The sequence below is a fragment of the Lycium barbarum genome, chromosome 4 (assembly GCF_019175385.1).
Source record: "Lycium barbarum isolate Lr01 chromosome 4, ASM1917538v2, whole genome shotgun sequence".
Classification (NCBI taxonomy): domain Eukaryota; kingdom Viridiplantae; phylum Streptophyta; class Magnoliopsida; order Solanales; family Solanaceae; genus Lycium; species Lycium barbarum.
Genome location: NC_083340.1, coordinates 8,326,209 through 8,347,744, shown reverse-complemented (window position 1 = coordinate 8,347,744; position 21,536 = coordinate 8,326,209). Strand labels below are relative to the sequence as shown.

The 21,536-nt window shown below is 34.9% G+C and overlaps 3 protein-coding genes across 3 annotated transcripts; 1 reads left to right on the top strand and 2 right to left on the bottom strand.

The window, feature by feature from the left end:
* Positions 1 to 423: 423 nt before the first annotated feature.
* On the bottom strand, positions 424 to 1,704 carry LOC132635089 (36.4 kDa proline-rich protein-like). The gene has a single exon (XM_060351319.1). The coding sequence runs from the start codon at positions 1,590 to 1,592 to the stop codon at positions 645 to 647; it is 948 nt and encodes a 315-aa protein (XP_060207302.1). The 5' UTR covers positions 1,593 to 1,704; the 3' UTR covers positions 424 to 644.
* A 3,183-nt stretch (positions 1,705 to 4,887) lies between these two features.
* LOC132637124 (cation/H(+) antiporter 15-like) lies at positions 4,888 to 8,400 on the top strand. Its single transcript, XM_060354267.1, has 3 exons — positions 4,888 to 5,438; positions 6,040 to 7,035; positions 7,108 to 8,400. The coding sequence occupies exons 1-3, from the start codon at positions 5,214 to 5,216 to the stop codon at positions 8,398 to 8,400; spliced, it is 2,514 nt and encodes an 837-aa protein (XP_060210250.1). The 5' UTR covers positions 4,888 to 5,213.
* Positions 8,401 to 13,290: 4,890 nt separating this feature from the next.
* On the bottom strand, positions 13,291 to 13,987 carry LOC132635088 (14 kDa proline-rich protein DC2.15-like). Its single transcript, XM_060351318.1, has one exon. The coding sequence runs from the start codon at positions 13,902 to 13,904 to the stop codon at positions 13,494 to 13,496; it is 411 nt and encodes a 136-aa protein (XP_060207301.1). The 5' UTR covers positions 13,905 to 13,987; the 3' UTR covers positions 13,291 to 13,493.
* Between the last annotated feature and the right edge of the window lie 7,549 nt (positions 13,988 to 21,536).

The window sequence follows — 21,536 nt, the reverse complement described above, 5'->3', positions numbered from 1 at the left end:
GTAGTGAATTCACCTATAAATAGTCATGTAATCTAGCCATTTGAATCAAGCCAAGTTGAATAGAAAATCATCTTTTCTCCATTTCTCTTCTAGTGAGTTTTGAGTATTATTTGTGTTGTCTTGCTCTCCCAAATTTCCAACATAATTTGCATCTTTGGTGCTTGAGAAGAGAGATTTTGGTTATAGTTAAGGGTAAAATGGTATTTCAACTTTTAACTTAGAGACTTCCTACTTTTAATATATATATATATATATATATATAGATATGATATAGTAAGGGGCGGAGTGACCTTGCTACTATAATCTACTAAAATCAAGCCTTTGTCATTTTGATTCGTTAAGTTGAATTTCTTTTATGTGATTGAGTTAACGTACAAAGATACCAGTCGAAGTTACACAAAAATGAAGAGAAATCTATGCAGATGAACATAAGAACCCACACCAGTACATAATTATCAAGTTACTCAAATCAAATTTGTGGGATTAAAAATACCAAACATAACAAAGACACAAACTCTTAGGATCATGTCGTTTACACCTCGACAAAAAACAAGACCAGGGAACTCGTAATTATTTGCATTTTTTTCTCTTACCTTGCACAATACTACAACAAAAGAACATCATAACTAAAAACCCGAGCTAATTCAAACAAGAGGAGGACATATAAACCCAGGAGGAGGAGTTAAACCACATGTTGCGAGAACTGAAAGTGCCAGTGGAAGGAAGATATTAAGATTAAGAAGCTTAAGCCTTATAGTTGTGCATAGACAAATAGCAGCTTCTAGCTCTAGTAGTCCTTGTAAAACTGGGCAGCATATATGTTCCACTGGATTCCCTATCCCAATATGCACTAATCCTCCAAGTACATCAAGACAAAGCCCAAGTTTCAACGCATCTATAGGACATGTGGCGGGTGGCGCTGGGACAATACCAGGAATGCCTCCGCCACCACCTGGTACACTTCCACCACCAGGAGGTCCGTAGGGTGGATATCCACCTGCAGATGGCGGTGGGAAGCCTCCTCCTCCGGGAGGATTTGTTATTGGTGGAAAAATTCCGGGAGGGTTTATTATTGGTGGAAGAATGCCAGGTGGCCTAGTAACGGGTGGTAGGATGCCAGGTGGCCTGGTGACTGGAGGCGATATGCCAGGTGGCCTGGTGATTGGAGGCATTACGATAGGAGGATTGACTATAGGAGGTAAAATGCCAGGTGGCGGCCTCGTGACTGGAGGCGAAACGCCAGGTGGCCGAGTGACAGGAGGTGACACGACGGGTGGTGGAAAAACGATAGGCGGCAAAACCCTTGGAGGCACTCCGCCATGATGAGGTGGCGGTTTGGTGGTTGGTGGATGTGGACGTGGAGTCGAGGGAGGGTGGGGCCTACCGGGAGACTTAGGTGGATGAGGGTGATGACCTGGAGATTTTGGCGGATGTGGATGCCGCGGAGTAGTGCCAGGTGGACTAGGGCGTTGGTAAGGTGGATAAGGAGGATGACATGGGCATTGACCAGATGAAGCATAAGCTGGTAACAAACATATTGACATGAAAATCATACAAATGAAGAACATTGCTGAAATCTTTGATGAACCCATAGCTTTATTTTTATCTTTTGGGTTCTAAGGAAGTGGTTGCATTATCTTTTCTATGTTCTTGATTTTTGATATACACTATACTTTTTATAGGTGCTTAGTATGTGTAACCCGTGAAGGGTTATTTACTTGAAATGGAACTAAGGGAGCAACACGTTGCCTTTGGAATTCCAAAGCGCTTAGGTGTTGAACTGAAATGGAAACTTAGGATCTTTGTTCTTCATTGCCAACTTCAACATCCAATCCGTGACTGCTGATTTATAGTCCGTGAATAGTCTCTTTTAATTCACAAAGTGTTCATTTTTACACAGATTTTAAGGCACTTATACTGTTTCTCTGTACTTGATTGCATAGTGTAATTTTTGGAGTTTCACCCTTTTTGTTTATAATAATATTGGTGATTTCTCCTTCTACCGGAATCTTAAGCTTGAAGGGGAAAATCCGATCTTACATATCATGCAAGATCCCCGCATCTCTTTTTCTTAATCCGTCCTTCAAACTTGATTTTCTATGGGTTTAAGTTATACTTTCTCCGTCTAAACAATATTTTTATACTATCAGGTCTTCCAAAATATCTATATTAATGGTGAAGCCAGAATTCTAATAAGGGGATTAAAAAAAAAATTGATGCCAGGGGGATTCAAATCTCAATAGTTCTATTTTTGATCCTTTCTTTTTCCTAATCTCACTCCGGAGATATCAGCCGTGCCTAATTCTAGATTGAGCTTTAATCTGAAATATTAGCATAAAATCTCAGTTTGATTGAAACTGTTATTGAAGTGTCTCTGTACTTAGTTTGCTGGCATAATAAACAAATAAATAACCAAAGATACATAACCAAAGAGTAAATAGTGGACTATTTTGTCTGGTTCATTTCACCAAGGCATCATGTGAACCTTGTTTTAATTTCTTTCGCTTTGAGGTTTCAGACTGGCAAAAGGAGGGAAAAAAAAAACTTCACCAGAGACAAATAAGTATGACGAGAAAAATTTGATTAAATTACCACTCCATCTATTGACTTTTTGTATTTAACATGTATTTGATGGTCTGTCTACTTCAAGTTTGGATCAATCAATTCAGTGTTCATTTGATTCAAGTTCATTTTAGCATGATTTGGTGCATGTACCCGCAAATGATCTTAACATTTTTTATCAGCCGGTCAACAAAACTTTACCCATCTAATCATAATTAGTGTATAAATAATTATAATTAGTGTATATGCATATATAAGTACATTTTGATGGAGAAGATGAAATAGCAAGTGCTTGAGAAGAGAAGAAGTTGTGAGGGAATACGCTGTGACTGATATCATAAGATACTAAAGTTAGAGTTTTTTTTTTTTTTTTTTTTTTTTTTTGCCTTGTGTGTAGTGTAAAAATCCTTAAATGTTTAGAAATTGATTCACATACTTCAAGCTCACAATATACTTAATGATAAGCAATCAACACAATTCATCTTCTATTATTTCCCCGGCCGCAATTTAATCCTGCATAATCCTAACTGTGACCAACTTAATAGGAGTACTATTTTTATTAATCAAGCCAGTATCCTCAGGTGTATTCCTTTGGTTGGGGTGGGGGGTTGGCTGGGCCCTTATCAAATCAATAGATCCCGAAAAATATAAAATAAGAGGATAAATATATATTCGCATCGGGTGTTTACACTATATTCATGTAACTTTGCCAGTGTTCGGTCATAGATTTTGGATCAGATTAATTTCAAGTATCTGTTTGGCTCAGATCAGTTTTGGGGAAAATTTTCACTTTTTCAAGTAAAATAAGTCCAAATACAATTTCAAATTCCAAATATGACTAAACAAAAGCTTACTGTATTTAAATAGTTTAATGGAGTGGACCTTACCTCTCAAAAGAAGATTGATAAGCTCAATCTTCAAAAAGGGAAAATATACACTTAGACATAATCTCTTCCATTACAGTAAAGTAAATCACCTGACAAAAAAGTTAGCCTTGTTATATCACTGTAAAAGAATCAATAAGTTGCGGAGGTTGAAAGTTATAATTCGCAGAGATTTTAACCTTCTTCAGTAAATAGTAAATGCTAAAACCTTCGAGAATCGTAACTTTCAACCTCCTTAATTTTTTTATTTTTTTTTTGTAATGTATCTCCTTCTAATGTTGGGAAGTTGCCATGGTCCCGTTGCCTCTTTTGATAATTAATTAAAAAATGTATAGAAGGTACTATTTTTACTTGACGAGGCTAACCTAGCCAAGAATCTGTCATCCGTATTGATTTCGACTATGTTTTCATCAAGTTTAATTCAGTTTAATTCATTCTTTCAATGATATCACACATCTGTCACCAATTGGTACCTTCTAATAGTAGTACTAGCAAAATCCAGATCAAACTTATCTAGCTAATAGGAGTATTATTTTTTGGGGAAGCCACTAGAAATGCTATAAACAGGTAAATTGCATAATCTATGTTTTAACCTTTTTCTGAAAAGTGTCACTTTTGAGTACTGTTCTAGGAAAAAGCAAACTTTAATTAATCACCATCCACATGTCTATGGTCTTTACCCACCATATTCTTCGGTTTGAACTAACTAAGAATTACAAACAAAAGAACTAAAGACTAATATCTTGTTGGACAATATTATTGTTGGATATGAGCAAAAGTCTCATATGAGTAGTAAAAAAAATTACATATAATGTGTAGGAATTAATATTTTTAATGGTGTGATGCTTTATTGAAAAAATTATACTATCTTGGCTCAAAACGAATAATATCACAGCATGTTAAGAGTATTTTTGGGCAAATTTAGTTCTACGACACAAGTATATAAGAGATGAAAGTGTAATAGTGTAGGCTCCGTCTACTACCTTTATCGGGTCAATAGCTGTTTTCGCTGTTACACCTATATTGGTGTTTGTCAAGTCCTTTATTCTAGTTAGAGACTTGCATGTTTTATATGAAGAAATTTAACATTTAGAGAATTTCTAATTTTTGAGCAACTCTGATTCGCCTTAGAAGAGTATTTTATATTGGAATCAAATGGACCAGAATACTGATCAGGAGTGGATAAAGATTGGATGATAATTTATTTAGAGCATAACTTCTTAGAAAAAATGTTTTTTTATAATCATGTTGGGGGACTATTTAAGTTATTCCCCTAACCAAAACTACAAGTACAAGTTCCACTTTCAACAATCAAGCTACTTTCAAGCATTTCTGTGGTTACGTACGTTGCTGTTGTTCCCATTTTTGTAGTTACTATACTTTTTAGTGTACTTTCTTAACTTCTCAAATCCAAGAAAAAGTACTCGTCTCATCTGAACGAAAATAAGAAAATTTTCAATTCTCTTCCCTCAAAATTTTATCCTGAACAACTTTCGGTTTTGTCCTTTTTCTCTTTCTCGTTGAGCTTATTGACAAGCACTCAAAAAAATTATTTTCTTCTCGTTCAAAGACCAATTTTCATACCGAAGACATGCATGCATGCCATTCATTGCAGACATCTTAGCAGTGGAAGAGCGAGAAATTCTAATAAGAGAATTCAAAAACTGCAAGGATATCATACGTGTGATTTGAACCTGTAACCTAAAATAAGTAATTTTTGAGTCATATTTGATCAAATAAGTAATTTTTGAGTCATATTTGATCAAAATGGCGGACATAATAGTAACGAACTCCCAGAACAAAACTGAGGATGCGATAGTATGTTATGCACCAACGATGATAACTACAACTGGGATATGGCAGGGTGATAATCCACTTGATTATTCATTGCCACTCTTCATATTGCAATTGACATTGGTGGTTGTCGTCACTCGCATTCTCGTTTATGTCTTGAAACCCATTCGTCAACCTCGCGTTATTGCTGAGATTGTTGTAAGTAATTTATAGAATTCTCCGATTTAATTATATTATCGCATTTTCAATTTTCATTATTTGTTAACATCATTTTATAAGGGAAAACCTTGATGCAATGATATGAATTGTTGTCACGAATTCAAGCATTGGAGATAACCTCTTGCAGAAATGCGAGGTAAAACTTCATACTATAATAAACGTAATATGGTCTAAATTTTCTTCAGACTCCAGGCAGAGCGGGAGCTTAGGACCAGAATGCCCTTTTTATTTGCAGAATCATTTCCTATATATATGAGACCATGCATTTTATAGTGCACAAATTTAATGGTTGTTAGACCAATTACATACCATTGTATTTTGCTTGTTGGATAAAATGACTTAATTAGAGTTGACAATAAAAACTGTGAAGAGCATTCGACTATAAGAGGATTAAATACCATAAAAGAAAATTTGTATTGGTCTAGATCTCTTTTCCTTTGGTGAAATGGTGATAAAATAATGAACATATCGATTTTAATGGATGTGACCATAATTATTTCTATGGAAGGAATAGCATAATCTTGTTATCTTTGTTTTATATACTACACTCCTATATTAATTTTCTGCAGAATGGTGGCAGGGTGGTGTAATTTTGGGGCCATCAGTATTGGGAAGAAGTAGTAAATTTGCTAACACTGTATTTCCTCAAAGAAGTGTAATGGTCCTTGAAACGATGGCAAATATTGGCCTTCTTTACTTCCTCTTTCTAATAGGAGTAGAAATGGACATTGCTGTGATTCACCGAAATGGTAAACAAGCCTTGAGTATAGCAATAGCAGGCATGATATTGCCATTTTTAATTGGGAGTTCATTCTTCTCCTTGTTGCATGACAAATCACAAAATACGAAAGAAGGTACTTTCATTCTCTTCCTTGGGCTCGCGCTTTCTGTTACTTCGTTCCCTGTTCTTGCCAGAGTTCTCGCGGAGCTCAAACTTATCAACACTGAAATTGGGAGGATCGCAATGTCTGCTTCACTTATTAATGATATGTTGGCATGGATTGTTTTGGCTTTTGCTGTTGCTTTTACTGAGAATGAAAGTATGACCTTGGCTTCAATTTGGGTGATCCTTTCAACTACAGCCTTTATTTGTGTTTGCTTTTTCGTGGTTAGGCCATTGATTGCGATGAGAATTAGACAGACTCCAGAAGGCGAATCGATTAGTGAATTCAATGTATGTCTCATTCTCACAGGGGTTATGATTGCTGGATTCATAACAGATGTTATTGGAACACATTCCGTTTTTGGAGCTTTTGTCTTTGGTTTGATTATCCCCAATGGTCCTCTTGGTTTGACCCTTGTAGAAAGGCTAGAGGATTTTGTTTCGGGGCTTTTGCTGCCTCTTTTTTTCGCCATTAGTGGTCTCAAGACAGAGATTTCTGCTATTGATGGAGCTGCAACATGGGCAATTTTGTGTGTTGTTATATTCCTGTCTTGTGCAGGCAAAGTAATAGGTGTAGTCCTTGTAACTATCTATTACAAAATGCCATTTTATGAAGGTGTTTCTCTTGGTCTCCTCATGAATGCCAAAGGCCTTATTGAGATGATTGTGCTCAATGTTGGTAAAGACCACAAGGTAATTGACATATACTTCATCTTCTTGTCCTCACACAAAAATCAGTACTAAATGCTTATTATGTTAATGCAGGTTCTTGATGAAAAATCTTTTGCTATAATGGTGATGGTAGCAATAGGCATGACTGCAATCATCACCCCAGCTGTGACAATAGTCTACAAACCATCAAGAAATTTCGTCCCATATAAGAGAAGAACAGTTCAAAAAACAAAGTTGGATAGAGAATTTCGAGTACTAGTTAGCATCCACACACCAAGAAATGTTCCAACAATTATCAATCTTCTTGAAGCATCTTATCCCACCAAGAAATCACCGATATCCATATATGTTCTACACCTTGTCGAACTCACTGGACGTGCATCTGCAATGCTTATTGTCCATAACGTGAGAAAATCAGGAAGGCCAGCTATGAACAGAACTCAAGCTCAATCGGATCACATCATCAATGCATTCGAGAACTTTGAGAAAAATGTAGGATGTGTTTACGTGCAACCTCTCACTGCCATTTCCCCTTACTCCACCATGCACGAAGATATTTGCACGTTAGCAGAGGACAAACGCGTGGCACTAATAATCATCCCTTTTCACAAGCAACAAACAGTTGATGGTGGAATGGAAGCTACAAATCCAGCATTTCGAACAATTAACCAGAATGTATTAGCAAATGCACCTTGCTCAGTTGGAATTCTAGTTGACAGAGGCTTAAGTGGATCCACAAGGTCAACAGTTTCTCACCATGTCGCGATATTATTCTTTGGCGGACCAGATGATCGTGAAGCATTAGCCTATGCATGGAGAATGAGTGAACACCCAAACATCAATCTAACCGTTATGCGTTTTCTCCCTGGAGAAACTGCGATTGAAGCAACAAGATCAAATTCCACCAACAACGGAACTGACCACCGTATACTAACAGTTGTAACAGAAGCTGATAGGGAAAAACGTCTAGACGAGGAATATGTAAAAGAACTCAGGGAAAGAACAACAAATAATGAATCAATAGTTTACACAGAAAGAGTAGTAAATCATGGAGAAGAAACAGTAGCAGCAATAAGGTCTATAGATAATTCACATGACTTGTTCATAGTTGGTAGAGGACAAGGTACCGTTTCTCCGTTGACCGCAGGATTGACTGATTGGAGTGAATGTCCTGAGCTTGGTGCCATTGGAGATCTCTTAGCTTCATCAGATTTTGAGATGACAGCTTCAGTTTTAATAGTGCAACAATATGTAGGAATGGGAACTGGAGATCCATTGGCCACTCCAGATAGTCCTAGTCAGCACTATGAACACTTTAACATTGATCAAACTAATAGCAGGTCACAAACTAGAGAACAACATTCTAGTTTTCATTCACAACAATGAAAAGTTGGTAGGATTTTGGTCTATATCAATTTTTTCAGTAGTGGAGCTTCTTTTTGTTTTGTATTTGCTTGTAAAATGTAAAGCTTTTATGCTTCCTACTCTATAGATCTTATCTTGATCCATTGTGTATGCTATCAAAAGAGTAAAGTGAAGATGACCAGGAAATGACTTGATTTTCCTTTGTTGTTTCTATTGTCCCGTTGGTTTCAATTTTAAACATTGCCATTATTATGAATTTGTTCCCTCGTCTAAAAACTGGGCAAAGAAAAAGAGAAGGGGAAAGGACAAATGGCCACCGCCCACTGGGCCATAAATAATCCCACACCCTGATCCATCTATTCCCAAACCCAAAAATTAGCTCATAAATTATTTTCATTAGTCACCACTAAAAGCCTAGGCGTTTTAAAAAAAACAGACTTTTTGTGGCGACTTTTAGTAGCCATTAAGGGGCTGCTACAAAAAAATCAGGCTTTTTAGTGGCAATTAAAAAGTCGTCACTAAAGTTTAAACATCCCAAAACATGTATAATATGTGTATATTTAGTAAGAAATATCCCAAAAAACTCTTAGGTGATTTTTGTATATAATATGTATCATTTGTGTATAAAAATATGTATCAGTGCCTATCTGTAATGTATAGAAACTGTATAAAATATGAATCACTAAGGTATGTATCATTTTTGTATATAATATGTATCATTTGTGTATATAATGTGTATTATAGAATAGAAAATTGTATCGTTTTTGTATATAATATGTATCATTTTTGTATAGAAAGTGTATATATAATTCCAACATGTGTATACAAACTGTATCAGTCTTGTATAGAAAGTGTATCATACATATAAAAAATGTATCATAAAAACCGTATCATTGTCTTCCTTTTCTCAGACTGCTCTATCATGACTTGTTCGCTTTCTTTAGTTTCATTTTCATTTTGCTTTGAACTGCTTGTGCTTATCTGACCTTTTCTTATGTTTTCTCTTGAGCCGAGGGTCTTTCGGAAACAGCCTCCCTATCTTCCGAGAGTCTGCGTACACTTTACCTCCCCAACCCCCACATTGTGGGATTTCACTGGGTATGTTGTTGTTGTTGTTGTTGTTGTTGTTGTTGTTGTTGTTGTTGCTGTAGAAACTGTATCATTGTGGTATATAATATGTATCACTATTGTATATGTAAAAAAATATCATATCATTAGTGTATAATATGTGTATAATAAATGTATAATTAACGTATAATTTATGTATAATAAATGTATGATTAATTCCAGCATATGTATATAAACTGTATCATTCTTGTACATAAAGTGTATAATTAGTTCTAGCATATGTATATAAGCTCCATCATTCTTGTATATAAAGTGTATAATTAATTCCAGCATATGTATATAAACAAACTGTATCATTCTTGTATATAAAGTGTATATATATAATTCCAACATATGTATATAAAAATGTATCATTCTTGTAAATACTTACTAAATATACACATATTATACATATTTTGAGATATTTCTTACTAAATATACACATATTTTGGGATATTTCTTACTAAACATACACATATTATACATGTTTTAGATATTTAACCTTTAGTGGTGACTTTTTTAATTTTCACTAAAAAGCCTGATTTTTCTATAGCAGCCCTTTAGTGGCGAGTCGCCACAAAAAGTCTGTTTTTTTTTTTTAAGCGCTTGGGCTATTGGGCCGGCCGCCTTGGCAATATTTTGGGCCGGCCAGCCATTTTTTGGCATTAATTTGGGCCGCCTAGACAGCCTGTGGTATTAAGCCCAAATATTGGTCAAATGTTGGATTATTTTGGCTGTCAATGTCCTTTTCCCAAAAGGGAAAAGGAGAGGCTTTTGTTAACGGTGTCAAATGAGCGGGTTGGATTAAATTTGGATGGGTTAAAATGGGCTAAAAAGCATGTCATAACTCAACCCCCAATTGTTACTAAACGTTAATTTATTTGTTTGTTGTTTTATAATTTTTTAGTACCTAATAAAACTATTTTGTTTGCCATATATAACATGTCAAGAGAAAAAATGTCTTTTTGAAAAGATTTCTTATGGGTCAATTTGGGCTACATATCAATTCAATTTTTTAAGGGCAATTTGCACGATTACCCTTATTCGGGGGTGGTCTTTAATTTTTGCCCCTCAAATTGCTGGTCTTTAATTTTTGTCCTACGCCTAATACCCCGAGGTTCTGGATTCGAACCCCGGTTCAATAAAAAAAAATGGCAATGCAGAGTTTCGTAGCAAAATTACGCCTATTCGGGCAAAAGTTAGGCCTTAAGACAAACTTTTGCCCAAAATTAGGCCTTAAGGCAAACCTCTGCCTTAAGGCCTAACTTTTGACCGAATAGACTTAATTTTGGGCAAATGTTAGGCCTTAAGCAAGAGGTTTCGCGAAAGTCTTGCCATGAGATTTTTTTTTTTTTTTTTTTACTGAGCAAGGGTTTGAATCCAGATTTTCTGGGTATTTTCGGCCACTTTTTTAAGCGAAGGGCAAAAATTAAAGACCAGTGCATTTGAAGGCAATCTGCACAAAAAATAATTTTTTAATGGACTGAAATGAATTGGGTTGAAATGAGCTACGCTAATAAATGGACGACATTGGATTCTTCAGTCTGATCCAGTTACAATTACCAGGCCAATCTTAAACATTTTGGACGGATTATGTTTCCATGAGCTATTTTTGCCACCTCTAGCTTTTGCGTTCACCGTCACCAGTCACATCTAGTTCATATTCGTTTCTCTTCTACTCCGTATATCGGAATATTAATCATCGACGAAACTTCACATGTGAACCTAATCAATTAACAAGCTTGAGGCATCATTTAGAATTGTTATCGTCAAGATTTTGTTTTGCAGTATTCTTTATTTGTTGGCATCTAATTGAACTTTCGGGGCTTGTACTTAGCCTATCTTCATGTGTCTGCATCATGTCCCTCTATTTTCCTTTAACCATTAGTTATATGCAGGGGTGTCAAATGGTCGAATTAGGTTAGAATTCAGGTGGATTAAAATAGATTAAGTTAATAAATGAATGGGTTATTAACTCGTTCAGACGCAACTTGGTCTGAAATAAGCTGGATCAACTCATACTAAATTTTAATTTCTTTATTTATTTACTTACAATTTGTTTAAGTAACCTAATAAAAGAATCTTTATTGTGGCTATATTAACAAAGGAAACCAAAAAAAATGACATTATTTCTTATGGATTAGTTTATGATTCAGATCAACTCAATTTTTAGATGAATTGAATTGGACGAGTTAAACTAGACAAAATAAATAATATAGATCATATTTTCATGAGCTAATTTTGTTACCCCTCGTAGGCCTCTTACCGCTATGACAACGAGGCATTAATTAAAATTGTCATGTCATGTAACAGTATAGATCGACAAACACTTCACAATACTAGATTGTGGTCCTATACCGTATGTTATTATGCTAACAAATATTTGTGTAGTTGAATCTAGAACTTCCTTAAGATTGTGCTCTCCTTTACCAGCCATGTGTCATTTCCACAAAACATTAAGATAAGCTGAACACGTATGGAGTACTTCTTTTGGTTTCTTATCGAAACAATTCACAGGAAATTCACACTGACTTCTTATTAATTTTAATTAAATAAATAAAAGTAACTATATCAATAAGATAGGCCGAAAGTGGATAACTCTTTGCTGAGAAGCGATGGCAATAGCAAGAAATTCTAATCAAGAAATTGAAAGAAAAAAAAAACTACACTAATAATTCCTTTTTATAAGAGGATTCAACAAGTTATACAAAATAATTGATCTATATATGTAGTACAATTTTCTGACAAATAAGGGGATTTAATGGAATCCCCTTCACTAACATAGTTCTATCATTGGTAGACAAGTGAGAACGCTTTATTACTCATCGTACCAGATCTTGAGTTAATCGGACCAGTATTCATCCATTATGTAATTAATCTTGAATTTTGAACTAGTTTCATGTGCATTGGAATGTATTTGAAAGTTTGGAACTAGAACCTTTATATTAATAGAATTGAAGTATATGTTTTTTTTTTCCCCATTGTTTTATTTGCAAGGTAACAAGTCACTCTAGTGCCACCGTAGACAAGCTTTTCAAATCCTAACTCTTTTTATCGTGTGCGGGACTGAGCTGCCGCTGCAATTACGATTTCGGTAGAATTCAATAACGCTCAAATTTTATATATTTATTTAAATATTCATTTATTATGTATAAATAATCTATTCAGAATCTAGTAAGCAAAAAAAGTTATGATCCTGTACTGATAAATTAAAATTCCTAAATTTGCCTTTGCATCGGAAAAATCGTTCTTTGTTCGTACATGTAAAGGAGAAAGAAAAATATTAAAAATGAATGATGAAAACGTTTTCGCTTTCACTTTAAATATAAAACCAAAGGTTTTCAATTTTTTGTTTCCCTGTTTCTCTACGGCGCTGATATATATTCTCCTTAGTTATGCTTAAAATGCAAAGCAGCGTTAGGAACTTAAAAATTAGCATGCGAAAACTCAACTTATAAATAAATACTTAATTGTTAATCCATGTCCTTATTATATTGAACATTAGGAGCGGAGCCACGTTTAATGGAAAATTTAACTATACATAATAAATGTGGTTTAAGTCGTAAGAATAAATGTTTTTTCATATCTTAATGTGGAAAATAATTTTTAAAAATTATATTTTTAATGATGTTATCGTGAATACAGTTTTAGAAATGAAATCTCATTGAGAATTGTTGTAAGAATATATTCGAATTGTGTTTTATTTCTAATATCGGAATTTTGTCTTTGATTGTTCATTTATTCCCCTTTTTTAAATGCCGATATTGGTTACAAAATATTTTGTATACTCCACGGTCGAACATGTTACATAAAACTCCACAATAGAATAACTCACGATGAAAATGGGATCATACAACAAGAAGAAAGGCAACTAGCCTTCCTTCTAATCAATAAGAATAGACTACATATAGTAACTCCTTCGAAAATAAGCAACTATATATAAGCATACAAAACACCGAACACACTGAAACAAGATATATGTTAAAGTGAAGAAATCTGGCTATAGCTTATGCGCATTGGAAGTTCTTGGGGACATACTTTCCACAGTTGTTGAGCAACAAGCTGAGGGAAACTGGAACATTCAGATTAATTCCCAACACATTGCCTTTAATAGCAGTGCAAAGGCAAACAGCAGCATCAAGGTCAGCAAGTCCTTTAATGAGAGAGCAACATTTAGTCTTGGCTGGGCTACTTCCAACAACAAGGTGCACCAAGTCATTCAACAAACTGGCACACGCTTTTAGCTTTAGTGTGTCCTTTGGACACTTTCCCTTTGATGATGGGGTGGAGGGGGTAGAGGGTGTAGGTATGGGATTTGAGGGTGGTGGGCATGAGACATAAGTGGAACTAACCACAGTGAAGAAGAGAATGTTCAATGTGAGAAGAAGAGCAATGGAGAATATAGCAAACTTAGCCATTTTTTTGAATTAGCACTTTCAAATAATTGAATGTGGCTAATTAGTAGTGAAAATGTTGTTTGCTTGGTGTTCAAAATGAATGAAATGAGTGGGTATTTATAGATAGAAAGGATGGATGTTTTTGGCTATTTTTTGTCAATTTTCCGGAACTAATGGAGAAAATTGAGGCCCATGTGGGGGTATTGCATGTAGCACTGTAGAGAATATCAAGGCACTCTGGCAGCACAACTTGAGATAAGACTAGTTATGGATTTTAAACTTTGGATTTTTATGAATTTCGTTAATCTTTTATTGTTTCTTTCTTGAATTAGAATAAACCTTTGTCCTTCAATTCTCACATGGGACTTGCATTATTCTGCTTAATTATTTGAACATACAATTTGATGCGTATAGATATAGTTAATTACGTACGTACTGACCATAATGCTACTAAGTATAGTATGATATGTTAATTATACCAGACTAGCCACCTAGCACTAAACATAAAATAATAGCTCCAGAATGACACGCGAATGCTAATTAAGTGCTATCACGGATTAATAATCTGCTAATTCAGAAGAGGGACAAATTGGAGATCTTTGGCCATGTGAATATGTGTTCGAATATCCTCCTTAAGTGAAAAAAGAAAAAGATATTACTATTATTTCATCCGTCTCAATTTGTGTGGTAGTGTATATATTTAATTAGGCACAGAATTTAATAAAGAAAGAATTTTTTGAAATTTATGGTATAAACAAATTACAATATTTGTGTGACTATAAATTATTTTAACAATAAATATTTGTGTGGCTATAAATTATCTCATTAGTAGACTAGTAAAATGAGAAGTTTAAAGTTATATTATTTCTAAATAAGTATAACATTCTTTTTTTGAAATAGACTAAAAAGGAAAACGTCACATAAATTTGGACTGTGGAGTATTATTTTTTTTTCACTTTTCAGTATATGAGTTTCAACAAAGTTTGGTACCTTATGCATTGATGAATGAACTATTGCATGCTGCATGATATTGTGGTAGTTGTCGATCTATTAGTTTGCTCTAATTTGTAAGATGTACAATACAAGTTCAATTTCTTCACTCTTTCTTTTATTTTATCTTTTCCCTTTTTTTTTTTTTTTTTTTTTTTTTTGTTGAAGGTTTGTATATGGAGATGCCTTTTTTATTTATTTAAGGTCTAGCAGTAAAAATGATATCCGTTGTTTTTCACTACCAAATAAAAGGAAACTAGTAAACTATAGCACATGTTTATCGGGAGAAACCCAAAATGAAAGTTGGTTAGTACAATCAGGGGCGGAGCTACCTGGTCCCGAGGGGTGTCAAGCGACACCCCTTCGTTGGAAAATTACGTTGCATAGATATGTGAAATTCTAGTTTTATACATATATGTACTACTATTGACACCTCTTGTAATAAGTTGAGGGCTTAGCCGAGTGGTTAAGGGGTGTCAAAAGTTCAGGCTAGCAAGGTTGCGTGTTAGATCCCAGTTCGCGACATGTTTATTTTTTTGTTGGCTTTTTCGCGTGTTTACTTCTTTATATTTTGACACCCCTTAATAAAATTTCTGGCTCCGCCACTGAGTACAATTCGACTAAATTTCAGCCTAAAATCTCTAGTTTTTCACATCTCAACAAGAATAAAATTTTATGTAACTAGAATTAAGAGCTAAGAGGTCATTTTGTACAGTGAGATTTTTTTCGTTAAGCGAGATTTAATTTATATCTATTGACATTGTAAATGAACTCTTATGCAAGAAGAAGAATTTAACATATTATATAAGTTTTCTTATCGTATTTTTTATTTACTAATTTCATTGATTATGATTAGTTACTTATATTCTTTAAAAAAAATTGATGTTGTACAATAATTTTACACTGTCAACGCATAAAAATCAAGGTGTATTTGGAAAACGATGGATCATTTGCACGACGACCTATTAATTTTCCAAGAGGCAAGGAGCCCTCTCGCGTTGATTTTAGACTAATGGTGAGCCTATGGCATAGACAAGATATTTGTATGCTTTTTGGATTTTCCGATTTTTTGAAGGAACACAAGAGTTCCCTCAAATTTAATCTCGAAGGATTTGTCTTTTGGTGTGAATTCATTGACAAGCCAAATTTAAGTTCAATAATTCTCAATGGGGTAGGTACAGTTATTTTACTAATAAATCTTCTAATCCAAACATTAACCACTACAAAAAGAACGTGAATTAAATGGGATCATTTTGTATATATAATTGTCTCTTATTGTAAATCTCCAAAGTCCTATCAATGAGATAAAAAGGACAAAAGAGATATTCTGTCACCTTTGATGAACTTCTAGACACGTATTGAGGCATCTTGATTGTGCATGAAAACCAACAAACAGATAGTATAGTGAATTCATGTGGTTTACATTAAATATTCAAAAATTAGCTAAAAATAAGTATTTCTTGCAATAATTCTCAAACCCGTGACTCAAAAGTCCAAAATCATGTTTATTTTATTTAAATTTTGTATTATAAAAGCTAATAAAGCTAAATATAAGTTAAAAGAAATCATTTAATCCCGCATTAGGAGCTACTTTGATGATCTCATGATATTTTTGCTCTTTTTTGTGTGTGTCGAATTATAGACTGGCCACGAGCCACGATCTTTCACATATACATACTTATAAAAATATGAAGAAAGCAGCTTCTAGGGATAAGCTCAATTGGCAAAAATTAAGGGATTTGTGTTCGGACAAAATTCAACAATAGCCAGATTTTGAAAGTCATGACAATGTATGAATTTCGAACTTAAAAAATGAAATTCTATCTCAGTATCCTAGATTACAAAAATTATGAAACTATCGTAGATTTTTCACTCATTTAAGTTTGAAATCCACGACATTATTATGGTGTTTTCACATCAAAAGTGGCTTTTCAATGAATTTTCACACTGGCTATTTTTCAAAGATCGATTCGAAAAGTGGTTGGCCTGTACAATTCTTACGTCGGTCGCATTTTTGAGCTCGGAATTCCTCGATCAATCTATGAAAGATATAAAAAAGAAAAAGAAAAGCGCAAAGAAAAGAATTGGCTAGGCATAAATTTATGTATCATGCCAAATGAACTATTTAGTATTTTAATGGAGACGGGTATAAAAACGGGTCCATCATTACAGAGTTTCGACAATTGTGATTGGCCCAAAAGGATGGCATCAGACCGATGTCTTAGTAATTAAAAAAATGAAGAAATTAAAAAACAAAATTAAAAATATAAAATTGTGTATTCACATAAACCCTAATCAAGGGATGTGCTTTCAATTTATTGACTAAGCTGGAAGACCTAAACAGGGGGAGAAAAACCACACGTTCACAATTTTGCAAGTTGCAACAATGCGTTAAATTTTATCGCGGAATTCCATTTGGTTGAAAACCAAAAGTCTTTTACTCCCTTCGTCCCAATTTATGTGGCACTTTTCATTTTTTGAGAATCAATTTGACCAAACTTTGAAGTTAAATTAGATTAGATTAACTTAATATTTTAAGATTAAAATTTATATATTTGAAAACTACATGAAAAGTACTATAAGTTGCAACTTTTTTCATATCAATTTGGTGAAAAAATAAATCTTAAATTGTTGGTCCAAATTCATGCAATTTGACTCTCGAAAAGTGAAAAGTGTCACATAAATTGAAACAGAGAGAGTTCTATTGTTTTCCATGCCGGTAAAAACAAAATGAATGCATTGACTGGGAACTTTTGTACCCTAATGAGATAGTACTTGTGTAAGTTATGGGCTATGAGCAGCTCAATCAAAGAAATATCTAAGATTTTGTAAAGACTCAAGGGAATACTTTGATATGACAAGTAGGGTTGTTCACGGTTTTGGTTAAAATTAAAATCAAACCAAAAATTTAATCAAACCAAATAAAAAAACTGACATTTGGTTTGGTTTGGTTTGATTTGGTTTTAAATTTTAAAAACCGATAATATTTGGTTTGGTTATGGTTCTATTAAAAAATAACTGAATAAATAACCGAACCAAACCGATAAATTATATACATAAATTTTATAATTATTTATATGTATAATATTAGTTTTTCATAAATAATTATAAATATTTTATACCTTTTAATCATTAATTTGATTTTTGGTCTACTTATTTCACATGATTGTTTAAGGCCCATGTTTTTAAGAATATGTCGAAGCCCATGTCTTTAAGTCTTTTAACTCTTTAAGTGTAAACCTACTAATAGAAGCTCACGTTAGAGTCTAATGTCTTTAAATAAAAAATTTAGCCTTTCTTTGTCAGCCATTTGATTTTAGGTTGTTTCTTCTTCTTTTTTCGAATTTATACCTTTCTTTTTTCTTGTCTGAATGGATCCTAAACTTCTAATATTTTTCATATGAAAAGGACAGAAGTTTTAGATTTGGAGGTTCCTATAGAAGATACTTCAGTAACATCAGCATTTGCTGCAACTCAAGTACATGGTAATGCCCTAATACTTCTTCCGTGGGTAATCCTGCTAAAAAGTAGAAAAGAACAACTCCTTGTAGTCGAGACCCTAGCCTTGGAGATAATGATAGAAAAACATCTAAAGTTTGAGATCATTACACAAAGTTTTTTAATAAAATGGGAGAATCAGGGGCAAAATGCAAGTACTGCCCCAAAGTTTGGGATCATTACACAAAGTTTTTTTATTTTATATATTTTCATTTTAATTTTAGGTAGTCTTTATGTTTAATTAATATGTATGTTTGTAACAACAACTAAAAGCTCCTATGCTCTACTTTAATTCCAGGTACGTGTATTAAGATGACAAAAATGGTGCAGCCACTACTAAGTTAATTTTTAGCTCTATATGTAATAGTTGAGCAAATTTGGGTAACTTAAGTACTACACTATCACTAATAGTGAAAATGTTTCTATGATGTGTGTTCCACCTTAAACTATAAATAAAAGTTATCGTTTGAACAAAAAAAAAGACATGTATTTTTCAACTTTTTAATGTTTTACTGATAAGTCTCATGGCTGCTAGTCATAAACTGAAAAATCGAATCAAACCGACAATAACCAAACCGGCGGTTATTATTTTATTTGGTTTGGTTATGGTTTTAGACATTTAAAAACCGACTAAATTGGTTTGGTTATAGTTTTAATCAATAACCGACCTAAACCAAACCATGATCACTCCTAATATTGACAAGTAAACGGTGCCCCAGAGGCACTGTTTACTAAAACCACGCTGCATTCTACCGTGCGTCCTGAGATAAAGCTAGAATTTGAAGTTTATGTGTTCTTAAAGTATCATCAAGTTAATATATAATAATAACTTGGATGACAATTAAATATTTATATATTTAATGAATTTCTAAGTACAACTTTGAACAAATGCTACTAACTTTAGGTGAAATCGTAGATAAAAGCTAGATCCACTTTGTCAGTCAGAGATATCGGAAGAAAACTCCGGGAGAAAAAAATGCAACAATATCACACTTGAGATTCGAACATATAAAATTAAATTAAGTTGTTTTCTAAGTATGTTTTGTTATATATGTAAGAGATTAATTCCGTGATTATTCTCATTGATTGAGTTGGTAAATATACCATAGTTACAATGTCCTATTAGGATACAAACTATACTAACCTAAAATAGAAGATTTACAAAATATTCTTTTACTACATATTTACACTATTTATCACACCCCCGTAGTCGAAACGGGAGGTTTACGAACGCTGAGACTGTCCCGAAAATCTTCAAATAAGACCTGTGGCAGTCTTTTAGTGAAAATATCGGCGAGCTGATATCGGGATGGAACATGAAGGACACGGACGTGGCCGCGCGCCACCTTTTCACGAACAAAATGTATATACATCTCAATGTGCTTGGTGCGCTGATGTTGGACTGGATTTCCTGACAGGTAAATGGCACTGACATTATCACAATAAACTAAAGTAGCCTTAGGGATCGGAAAATGTAGTTCCAAGAGGAGGTTACGTATCCAGCATGATTCAGAGACAACATTAGCAACCCCCCTATATTCTGCTTCCGCACTAGAGCGGGAAAGAGTAGGTTGGCGCTTAGATGACCATGATATCAAATTATCTCCCAAAAACACGCAATAACCCGACATCGAGCGTCTGGTGTCTGGACATCCCCCCCCCCCCCCCCCCCCCCAATCAGCATCAGTGTATGAAACCAAATCAGTAACTGAAGATGAGTAGAGATGCAAACCATGATTAAGAGTACCCTGAATATACCGAATAATCCGCTTAAGAGCAAGCATATGCGTATCTCGTGGAGCATGCATATGAAGACAAATCTGTTGTACGGCATAAGAAATATCCAGTCTGGTGAAGGTAAGATACTGAAGAGCACCTGCAAGGCTCCGGAAATGAGTGGGATCATCACACAGATCGCCAGAAGAGGCACTGACCTTCGGTTTAGTGTCAACCAGAGTGGAAGAAGGCTTACACGAGGACATTCCTGCACGTTCAATAATGTCCGTAGCATAACTTCGTTGTGATAGAAACATACCACCCTTGTGACGGGTCACCGCAATGCCAAGAAAATAGTTCAAAGGACCTAAGTCCTTCATAGCAAATTCTGAGCTAAGAAGGCCCATAATAGAACAGCGGAGAGCATCTGAAGAAGCAGTAAGAATAATATCATCCACATATAGTAAAATGTAAGCCAAGTGGTGCCCTTTGCGATAGATGAACAAGGAGTGGTCAGACATGCTATTAGCAAAACCAATGGAAGAAACAAAGTCAGCAAATCTGTTATACCAAGCTCTCGGTGCCTGTTTAAGCCCATATAAGGACTTGCGCAACAAACACACATAATCGGGACGAGATGGGTCTCTAAAACCCATAGGCTGATACATATAAACCGTCTCCTTGAGCTCGCCATGAAGAAATGCATTTTTGACATCCAACTGATGAATGGGCCAATGTTTAGATAGAGCTAGACTTCAGACAGTGCGGATCGTTGCTGGCTTCACGACCGGACTGAAAGTCTCACCACAATCAATGCCAACCTGATGTGTTTTGCCATCACCTACAAGACGGGCTTTATGCCTCTCAAAATCACCATTAGACTTTTCTTTATGAGTAAAAATCCACATAGACCGAATAACATTCACATTAGGTGGACGGGGTACCAAATCCCACGTCTTATTTTTAATAAGAGCATCATATTCATCATCCATGGTCAATTTCCAATTCGGGTCACGTAGCGCATCCAACGGTTTACGAGGTATGAGGGACTTGGAAACCGCCGCATGTAGATTAAATGGGTGCTTGGGTTTGAAAATCCCGCGCTGACTACGAGTGACCATGCGTGTGTGGGTATTGGGCTGGACAGGTGGAGAAATGGTCGAGTTTTACGGGGTGGTGGGAAGCTGGTGGGGGAGAGGGGCGGACTGGTCCTGCGTAGAGGACGATGGAGGCTGTTGACCAGGTGGGGAGGGGTCGGCGTGGTCCTAAGTCACGGGCAGCGACGGAGGGGGACAGGGCAGCGGTGGAGGGCTGGCGGCTGTATGATGGATCAAGTAAGGAGAGAGGCCATCATCAAGGAAGTCATAAGAGGTGGGAGCCGGAGTATGGATTTTGGAACAGAAATTGAGTCTCATCAAATAAAACGTGACGACAAATAATGATTTTATT